The 10,981-nt window shown below is 39.8% G+C and overlaps 1 protein-coding gene across 1 annotated transcript; it reads left to right on the forward strand.

Moving 5' to 3' along the window:
* The first annotated feature begins 315 nt into the window (after window positions 1–315).
* LOC129771199 (probable RNA-binding protein 19) lies at window positions 316–5,447 on the forward strand. Its single transcript, XM_055774613.1, has 5 exons — window positions 316–458; window positions 520–1,500; window positions 1,558–2,107; window positions 2,175–2,805; window positions 2,866–5,447. The coding sequence occupies exons 1-5, from the start codon at window positions 423–425 to the stop codon at window positions 3,239–3,241; spliced, it is 2,574 nt and encodes an 857-aa protein (XP_055630588.1). The 5' UTR covers window positions 316–422; the 3' UTR covers window positions 3,242–5,447.
* The last annotated feature ends 5,534 nt before the right edge of the window (window positions 5,448–10,981 follow it).

Below are 10,981 nucleotides of genomic sequence, written 5' to 3' on the forward strand. Positions count from 1 at the left end.
ACGGTAGGTAGAGTGAGATAGCGATAATCGTGTCATACGCCTGATAGCAACTGAATACCCGAATGACCGTTGAGTCATGTTGACGGAGAAACTGCTTGAAGAAGCCAAAACTCGTTTCCAATTGAATACGAAGGCGAATTTCTTCATAGTCCCCTGAATATCCTCAGTTGAATATGACTTTACAGAGCCCTGATCGGCACTCGACGTGAGGGATGCTTTCTAGTAAATCTGTCGATATAAATTTGTGCGTAAATTTCCGTATTAACCATTTTATTACGTTTGTTAGATATACAACATTGAAATACCCCTTGATAGTTTTTCAGGCAAAAACATTGCAGTGTCAAAGTTTCAACTCGATCGCACGTGTTTCAAATGTAAACACAAGACTGAACATTGAAAAGCGCAAACGGCTCCTCGGGGAAATGTCCAGAATAATAATCAAAAATATCCCTAATGGGGTGAGTACTATTTGTTTCGATTGAGTACTTACATTACATTTTGTACATGTTATATTTACAGTTCACTGAATCAAAACTCCGTGATCACTTCAGCCTGTGTGGAATTGTGACCGACGTTCAGTTGAAGTACACTCCGGATGGCAAATTTCGCAATTTCGGATTCATTGGATACGAGTCGGAAGCACAGGCTGCTAAAGCAATACAGCATTTTAACAATACATTTTTGAGAACGTCAAAGATTAATGTGGCAACATGCGCATCGTTGAGCGAGGTGAAGGAGCTAAAAACATGGAGCAAGTACAGTAAAAAGAAGGAAGACGAAACTGCTCAACAGAAGTCTGAGGGAAAAACTACTTCAAAACAGAAGAAACAAGCTGAAACAGCTTCTGATATTTTGGAGAAGCACAAAGATGATCCAAAGTTCCGGGAATTCGTGCGAGTGCAAAGTAAAGCCGGAATATCGGTTTGGAATAACCAGTTGCATGATGAGGGTGAACTGTCTGTTGAGAGTGAGGAGGAACATAAGAAAATCCAGGAAACTGAAGTGCCAGAGCATCAGGATGATGGGAAGACGAAACGCCGTGAGATGATTGATTTATTTGTTGCGAAAATTCACAATATACCCTCGAAAACGAAACGTCAGGATCTGTTTCGTTTTTTTAAGCCTGGGAAACCTTACTCGGTTCGCATACCACCTAAGCAGAAAGGATTCGCGTATGTAGGATACAAAACTGAGGCTGAATTGAAGAAAGCTCTACTGAAAGACAAAAGTTTCCTTGGTGGGAAACAAGTTAAAGTGGTGGATTTTACGGCTAAGGATAGTTTACGGGACAAGAATGATGCTTCTCGGGGGAAGGAAAATCCCAAGTGGATCCGACAGAGGGAGTCAGTTTGCAGTGAAAGTATACTCGAGAGTGGTAAATTATTTTTCCGTAATCTTGCTTATTCGGTGACGGAACAGGAATTGAAATCAACGTTCGAAAAATTCGGACCAGTGACTGAGATAGACTTACCCATCGATTCCAACACAAGGAAACTAAAGGTAGGCTTATTGTTTTAACAATTTCACGTGAGTATTAACAGTTGGCATTTGAAATAGGGGTTCGGAACAGTAACATTCATGTTGCCAGAAAATGCAGTCCTAGCATTCAACAAGTTAAATGGTAGCTTCTTCCATGGACGCATGTTCCACATCTTGCCTGCCAAAGTTGATGAGAAGGAGCAGGCAGAAACCAATGAAGACGATTCGGGACTGAGTTTTAAGGAAAAGAAGGATAAAAAATTGAAGAAAACTGCCCAATCTTCACACAATTGGAATACACTATTCATGGGCGAGAATGCAATTGCGGAAGTGGTGGCCAGAAAATATGGAAAATCAAAGGAAGAAGTTCTTAGCACAGAAGGGGGCACCACAAGTGCGGCAGTCAGATTGGCATTGGGCGAAACTGAAATTGTGATGGAAATGCAAAAGTTTCTGGAAGAGAATGGAATTTATCTGGGAGCATTTAACGAGGTAGCGAAAAATCGTTCGAGTACGATTATATTAGTGAAGAATTTACCGGCTGGTACGGAAATATCTGAGTTGACCGAACGTTTCGGCAAGTTTGGACTGTTGGGAAGAGTTATCTTACCCCCATCTGGAGTAACAGGTATTAGGTTCAAATTTCTTTCGGCGGTTTTTGGATTTTAAACCTTTTTTTCTATTTGTTTTTAAAGCTGTAATAGAATTTCTGAATTCCAGTGAAGCGAAGAAAGCTTTCAAAAAGCTTGCTTATACTCGCTTCAAATCGTCCCCGTTGTACCTGGAGTGGGCACCTGAGAACACATTCGCCAATGGAAAGGAATCGACCGATAAGAGCACTGACCGACAACCGGAAGAACAGAACGAAACTGAGGATGAGCCCGTACAATCCGATAAAAAAAAGAATGTCATACCATCAGCGGTCGAGCAAGCCTGCGTTGAACCCGAGGATGGAACGACGTTATTCATAAAAAATCTCAGTTTTCAAACGAACGAAGACACAATTAGAGAGAAGTTTCAAAATATTGGCCCTATACATATGGTTCAAGTTGTGCGTAAGAAGGCTAGCGAACAAAGCGAAAGCAGAGGATATGGTTTCATTCAATTCAAATTTCGAAAATTTGCTGATGTGGCTTTGAGAAATTTCCAAACAATGAATATCGACGGACGAAAGGTAGAGTTATCAAGGAGTGACAGGACATCAAGCACTCAAGTTGTGAATAGTGACAGAAAATCCGCGAAGTCGAAGAAACAAACCGGTACCAAGATCTTAGTGAGGAACGTCCCCTTCCAGGCGAACGCAAAGGAAATTCGAGATTTGTTCAAGTATGCCATTGTTTTTTTTTCTTCAAAATTTGTTTTTATTTGTCGAATCTTGTTTTACAGAGTGTTTGGTGAACTGAAAACGGTTCGATTGCCACGTAAAATGGTGGCAGGTGGTGCAGAAGATAGCCATCGTGGTTTTTGTTTCGTAGATTTTGTCACTGAAGCTGAAGCGAAACAAGCGTTCGAGGCACTTTGTAAAAGCACTCACTTGTATGGTCGTCGGTTGGTGCTTGAATGGGCAGAAGCTGAGGATGGCATTGAGGAATTGAGGAAACGAACGGCGGATAAATTCAGCGGCACGAGTGGATCAAGTGGTGCTAAACAAAGTCGAAAAAGCGTTTTTGACTCGTCCCAAATAACGCATACAGGTGCAAGTGGGAATGGTGATGCAGATGGAATCGACGACGACGATGGCGACGATGAAGATGTATTTTAAGAGCGAGTAATAAAAGTTTCATCAAGCGATAAGTACATATCGCGCCTGATCACGCACGTCAAGCGATGTAAAGCGATGTTCGTAATCAGGTCAATCGTGTCTTTAAATTTGTGAACATAGGAGTCAATGGTTGTTCGGTTTCTATAGAAATTCTGTCACTCAATCTGCACAGAGGCAGACATCCTAAACGTTGAATAACTTCTTGTGCAATTTGTCCGAAAAGCGAACGAACTTCAACCTACATATGGACAGCAGGGTTACCATTTCTACAGATTTTTTAGATTTTTTGAGCCCAAGAATTTGTAGATACAGATTACAGATTCTTTGGGTTTCATACAGAATATACAGTTTTTTCAAAACAATGCTCCAATAATAGTAACGTCTTGATATTAGTAATATTTTCCCATCTCACCCATTGTATTAGTATACTTTTGTTTTAGAGAGGCTTGAAACTATTCGTATAGCCTTTGAATCTGATTCTCATTTAAATCACCTGTTTACGACATAGGGTAGGCAATATGACCAGGCCGGGCGAAATGGGCCACCCTTCGTTTGAGCTTGTTATTGAACCAATAGCACTAATTTTTAAACAATTGTGTTAGAAATATTCTTAAAAGTATCTCCGTGAAAACCGTATTCGAATTCAATTGTTTTATAAAGTTATTGGAACGAATCTCACACTGACTGATTATGACGAAAACCACATATGAATAGCAGTCAACAAAATAAGATCTGTACGCTTCATAGTGGAATTTTTGACTCTGCTCTTTATATCAATTCGTACTGGTATTATTTCCGAACATTTCCACTGATTTACAGCTTTGCCGTTTCATGTAAAAGATCAGTTCATTTTTATTGAGCGTAAATGTACGGGGCGGAATGGCCATACCTGCTTGAGGCAGTATGACAATGTATTTTTTCAACATAACCTGTAAATACAGCTGTCAACATTTGTAAACATAGTTGAAAATAGCTAGATGTGGAATCATGGTGCGGAATTATACCAGAACATCCGACCGTGAAAAGTGGTCACAGAACAGCTTGAACGCGGCAATTGAAGCGGTGAAGAGTGTTACGTCAGTGTGACATGCATTCTTCGTGCATTGTATCCCGCGGAAAACACGTTATTTACATTGTGCAGATCCTTTGTGCACCCGTGGCCGAGTGGTTAGCGTCTCACATTATCATGCCGGGTGTTCGGGTTCGATTCCCGTTCTGGCCGGGGGATTTTTTCGTCAAAGAAATTTCCTTCAACTTGCACTGTGATCACGCGTATTCTAGAGCTTGCCCCTCGGAATACATTCAAGGCGTGTTATTTGGCTTAGAAAATCTCAACTAAGTATCAATAAATGACGTTAGTTAATGCATACGTTGAGACGGCAAAAGTTCCACAGGGAACGTTAACGCCATTCAAGAAGAAGAAGATCCTTTGCAGCACCAGCTGCTCGGATCAATTGGTAATGTTTTTACGACGGAGCCATATTCTCGCTATGGAGAAGGATTCTACGGTGTTACGACAAGAGAAATCCGGAGGCTGGCGTATGATTTGGCCGAAAGAAATGATATTCCTGACACTTCCAATAGCCAAAAGCAATTAGCCGGAATAGATTGGTTTGCTGGTTTTCGAAAGCACCACCCACAACTCTATTTTTGGACATCAGAAGCAACCTCCGCCGCCAAGGCACAAGAATTCAATCGCATTGCAGTCGGGAAATTATACGATTTACTGGAGGACGTACAACAGAAATACAACATTCCACCATTAAGGAAATTCAACGTCGATGAGAATTCCGTGATTCCAATAACTATCTTTTATCAATAGGAGAAGCAAGTAAACTTAAAAATTATATTCATTCAACAGGTACAGACCAGAAATTCCAAAATTCTAACAATGCGGGGAAAAGGCGCTATAACTTCAGATGAGCGCTGAGTGCTGAACACGGATTAGCGATTATAGAATCTTCCACAGGACTCCCTTGGTTGCTACTGTCGGCACAATTCAGTTCCTCTACGGGCGGCGATGGATGGATCCAACGCTATCGATGGCAATATTGGGTACATAACGGCACAGGTATTCTCTGTTCCTGCTTTGAGTAACGAAAAATTGCAGCCCAATCACTTTGATCACATTGTTATATACTGTACGTGTTAACGGATTGAAACCCAATGAAATATAAGTGATAGTTGCAAAATAGAATAAACTTTCATTTTATGAACTTGTTACGTTATTTCCTAGCGAAAACATGCTCAAAAGATTGAATCAACTAACATGGTCATATTGCCCCGCATGGTGGACTATTTTGCCCCGTAGTACTTTCGATCGACGGAAATGGAACACATTTTTAAAAGTGTAAATATTCCACATAAATCTTTTTGAAAGTATACTCATACAATTTACATCGATCAATAAGGTTTCAAATCGTGAGGTTTTAACATGTAGCATAGTTTATAAACGTTTCTACGTGTTTTAGGACGCTTCGTTCTTAGGGGTACCATATTGGCCCTATTTACCCTACATATGTAGCATGATATCCTATATTCTCAAGCCGAGATTCCATTGAGGCAACACAGCCGAGATTCCATTGAGGCAATTTCAAATAACTACATCTTCATTTTTCCGAAAAGCTCGCCATTCCAAATATTTTAATCAAAAACAGTCGATTTCCATGCAGTGCTACATTTCTAATAGCAATTTTACTACAAATCATGTACTTAGAAGCTCTGTTTAAAAGTCTCGTCAAATATTTAAATTCATGAATTCAAACATCTTATAAGAAAAAAAAATATCCTAGATTGAAGTGCATTGCCGTTCTCACATATTGCACATAACGATTGTGACTATATACAGTAAATATTCACTAACTGGGCGAAAAGGGAAGACCAGTTGTCGACATTCGCGTTTTAACTGGTCCGGCATGTTAAACGTCAAATTAAATCGAGGGGAACTTAAATGAATTGTTTGATTCGCGTTGATCGTGAAATTGGATAAACAAAAGGTTTCCAATGGAAGTTTCGCATTGAGTGCGACAACAGGTATGAAATATAATTTGAGGAAATTATTTTTCTGTAATTTAGTCATGCGAAAATAATGTCAATTTTCATAACATTTCAAATTACATTCGAATGCCCCTCATAGCAAATCTTCCATTTGAATATGGCGTCGATTGTTTACGAAATTCTGCTTTTCAACTGGTCCAGAGACGTTTAACCAGGACCAGTTAGCGAACGATTACTGTAGTTAAAATTCATCAATTTAATTGTTGATTACAAGGATTTCCCAATAGTGTCTTCTATCTTCAGGAATCAAGGGCCAAAGCTTCTTGACGATGTTTATTTACTTCACTTGCTCAATTTCTCTTTCAGATGAAATGGAGCTGAGTGTTGATTGAAGGGTAAATGTCGGATTTGATGAACAGCTGCACTTTTCTAAATTCTCCATCGAAACATATCTTATAACAAAACTCAAAACATCCTCGCGTGAACTGTATTTGCTTTACATCGGGTAATTTCGGACGGCATTATTCTATTTAACACGGATGTTTTCAATAGCATTTTGGATTGGAAAAAAGCGATGATGTCCATAATTGTTACAATCGAGTTTCAACTACGTTAGCCTGCTCCACGCGAACTACAAAGTCGAAAAATGTGTAGAACTCTTCTCCCTGATGCTTCCTCATGCTCCGCTCAACGACGACATTTTGATGGACGTGCGACAATCAGTTGTGGAAACAGCAATTAAAAATCACTATTTCCACAACAAACTGGCGTTGGTCACATAGCTTAAATAAAACTGCATTTTTTAAAAATCAAGCTGATGGCAATGTTTTTCCATCAATTGTATACATTTTGTACAGATCAGATTTTCTTAATGCACGCGTATGCTGATTATACATACAATTTTAAGAAAAGCCCCGAAAAATTCTCCCCTCTGGCGCTTGCGTCACTTTGCGAGATTACGGCAGTGCATTACACCTATACCTCGCTATACGGCCGCTCTTTATACGCCTTTTCGTTGAACAAGCTTGGAACCGATCCGATAGAGTTTGTATGAATATGTATTGGAATAATTGATTCGTTATACGGCTTTTTTCTGAGCGGCCCAGGAACGTATCTAGGCCGTAAAACGAGGTATGGGTGTTTTGGTTAGTGTTATCTATTAAATGAAAAAAGAACGCCAGAAGTGTTGGTAAGCGCAAAATCCGAGTATGGAATTGTCCGATTTGAGTCTGCTTTATTTATAACTTTTTCCTCTTCTTCTTAATTTGCACACTCGTTCCTAGAGGAACTTTGCCGTTTCAACGTAGTATTACTTGCGTCATTTTCATTAGTACTTAGTTGAGATTTCTATGCTAAATAACACGGCTTGAAAGCATTCTGAGTGGCAAGCCCTAGAATACGCGTGATCAAAGTGCAAGTCGGAAGCAATTTCTTTGACGAAAAATTCCTCCGGCCAGAACGGGTATCGAACCCGAACCCCCGGCATGTTAGGTGTGACGCTAACCACTCGGCCACGGGAGCACACTTTTTATAACATTTACATTTTACTTTAACAATACGCCCATACCTCGCTATACGGCCGCTCTTTATACGGCATTTCGCTATAACGGCCTTCTTCAATTAACGTTTTCGATTTACGGATTAAAATGTTTCGCTATGTAACCAAACGTTGGGTTACAATAATGAATTTGGTGGGAAGGCCAACCGTGCGTTTGGACTTTTCCGATATTGTACAAAAAAATGTAAAATATTTGTTTGTGCTGTTTTGTCATTTGAGAAATTTACAGTTCATGTCCACATCTTGTGTTTGACTTAATGTTATTTCTCATATGACAATAAAAAAAGTAGTATTGGGAGTCTCTGATTAACTGTTGTAGAAAAGATGACGTATGAGTCCAATTTTTGCAATAAACCAAAAAAACAGTTAATCGCAGACCCCCAGGTTGGTGTTCCACAATAGATTATTTTTTCGTTAGTTAGGTTTTTTTGTATTTATTTATTTAGTAGTAGGGAAGAAAGATATTTATTTATTTATTTAGTTATCTATTTATTTATTTATTTATTTATTCATCTATTTATTCAATTATTTATTTATTTATTTATTCATTTATATGCTGAAAGCAAGTGCTAGGTTTAATTGGCCAGGTATAGCATGCTACCTTAAATGTTTATTTATTAGTCGTGACACCAACCGAAACCAATAGTATTAAGTTGTGTTTGTGTTGTCGGAGTAGTTATCGTGTTCCTAGTCGTCGCATCGTAAGGGGGACGGCTCGGCAAAGGCATTGGATACGCTACCTAATGGAAAATTACCAGAAGATATGAATAGGGTCGAGAGGTTTAATTGTTTTATGCTAAAGAAAAAGGAAAAGGAAAGGTTTGGAGGACGCAAAAATGGAAGAGTTCGAGGAGTTTTCGCGAAGATTTGGAACAGCACGGACGCAGTTGTTATCGCTACTAAAATTTTACAAGAATCCCGCCACCTAAAAGGGATCCGGTTATCCGTGCTCGTGAGCTAGCATAGCAATTTTGCTAGGCTCTTAAAAAGTGGTTCCGGAACCGTGTGTGAAAAAATTACAAGCCGTCTCAACTCTCTGACCGACTAGTGTCGCCGGCCATCGTCACATCCGGCCGTGCGACGTGAGAAATAAGTTTGATCCCCCATCGTCGTGTGACCGTCCCTGAGTCCTGCCGAAGCCGTCCCGTTCCCGCCATCGCCTGTTCCAGCCCTCGAAGAAGAACCGGAAGTCGACCAACGCAGCGAACGGCCGCAACGAAACCGGTGAGCTCGAGCCATAAAAAAAAACCAAAATTTGTAATAAAACAAAAAAATACATGTAAAAAAGTCACAGGAGGGTTGTGTCCAAGACACGACCGCGTAGTTGACGTAGGATTCCGTTAGGCTGATTTTGGATATGTTTGAAGAATTACATTGTTAAACACTTCGAAAATGATTTGGGTCCGTTTTGACTGGTTGTTAGGTATTGTTTGTTCACTCCACCAGTGTCCATAACCGAGTGATAATGATAGAAGAATGGTAATTAGTCATTAGATGGTGCGTATCACGTACCAAAGCCGCCCTCTGTGGTCCTGGACGAGATGGCTCTTGTGTTATGTATGGATGAAATAAAGAAAAAAGCTGATCAATGTAATATAACATAATTATCATCATCGAACACAAGTTTTCTCACCAGAAAAAAAGTGTTACTTTAGTATAGAGAAAATATATTTGAAATGGAAAACGTAATTTCATCTATAATTTTTTTATTTTCTGAGTGTTTATTCAACCCATTTCCTTTTCGCTTTAAACCCAACGGAAAACGATGCTACATCCCTCAAGGTGATTGGGCTAATCGCCTTGAGGTTCAATTGGGGCTAACAGCACCCAATACGATATGTAGAGCATATGCGAAATCACTTTTTCGAATATTCCTTCATTTTTCCAATTTTGCTCGTCGTATGAACTTTTTTTGGGGGAAAAAAAATCGTTTCACATTTCAAGTCATTTTAACACAATAGCTACCATATACAATTTTACGCTTACAGTTGTGCTAAAAGGTTTAGAATACATGATCGGTCATTGATATGAAACTTCACGAAGCAACCAACATAAAAGTTTCAAATTTAAATTTTATTTATATTCTATCAAGCATAAGTTCTTTTCAGTTCATTGAAACATCATTCTTCAATCAACCCATCGATAGATTCTTATTGGATCGAAAATAACAAAGAAAACACTCGTTCATCACTCCCAACTTATTCGCCAGCACGTATGCAATCAGCAATGCCCACGCTAGTTACAATGAGCACTATCCATTTGTGCGCGTAATTAGTTAAACTATCGACCACGAGGGTATTTACATGCTGATTTCTCCCAGACACCTTGGATTTGAAATCTCTGTTAGGGAATACATGTCGGTGGGAAAAAAAGCTCCCCCTACTTTCATGTGTTTGCAATGTCGATTTCACCCAGGCAGCTTGGTTTTGATGTCTCTGTTAGGGAACCGCCACATGTGTCGTCAATTTCGACCAATCAGAAGTGGGTATTTCCATTAGGATAGGGGTTGAGATTTTACAACTGTTTAATAGTTAGTTTCATGACATATATTATTTTATTCAATGTAAAAAATTGTTATGGAGTGCCGAAATTGATTGACGCAAAAATTTCATCAATCCATCATGCAATGACTGAGCAATAAGCATTTGAAATTGGACAATTTTCACGGTGCGCTCGATTTTCAATTTTCAATTTGTACCCCAATATGTTCCCGAAAGACGTAATCCTACGTCAAAAACCATTTCGAACGCCCTCGATGCCGCCTTGTTCTGGATTTGCCACCAAAGCAGTGTGTATAAAGAACAAACTTTTTTCTTCTGCTACCTGATGCCGTTTTGCGATTGCGTTTGCCACTCGCCACTCGCTGCAACTGCCTGTTGTCTTGATGTCCACAGAACCGAATGTGTTCTGTTCCGAATGCGGGTTTTCTTATCGTCGCGAGCAGCTTTACCACCTAACTCGATCACTTCGGCGGCCGAAACTATATAACGCCGGCTAGGTGGACTGGTGCACTGGTACTAACGCGCTCGGCCTAGCTACCCTTGCGGGGAACTCCAGATCAACACGGTTCGAGCCGGATTTTGCCTTTCCGTTCACTTTTCCTCCTTTACCATGTCCTGACATGGCTGCTTGGGTTGGTTTGTTGATGTGTTGTGATGCGAACCGATGTGGTGTACGGTTTGAAT

The sequence above is a fragment of the Toxorhynchites rutilus genome, chromosome 1 (assembly GCF_029784135.1).
Source record: "Toxorhynchites rutilus septentrionalis strain SRP chromosome 1, ASM2978413v1, whole genome shotgun sequence".
Classification (NCBI taxonomy): domain Eukaryota; kingdom Metazoa; phylum Arthropoda; class Insecta; order Diptera; family Culicidae; genus Toxorhynchites; species Toxorhynchites rutilus.

Excerpts from the sequence above, each read along its gene's own strand:
- LOC129771199 (XM_055774613.1), top strand. The coding sequence starts at position 423 with ATGTCCAGAATAATAATCAAAAATATCCCTAATGGG. Across the intron at positions 2,108-2,174 it reads ACCCCCATCTGGAGTAACAG|CTGTAATAGAATTTCTGAAT; the intron begins GTATTAGGTTCA and ends TTGTTTTTAAAG. Across the intron at positions 2,806-2,865 it reads GAAATTCGAGATTTGTTCAA|AGTGTTTGGTGAACTGAAAA; the intron begins GTATGCCATTGT and ends CTTGTTTTACAG.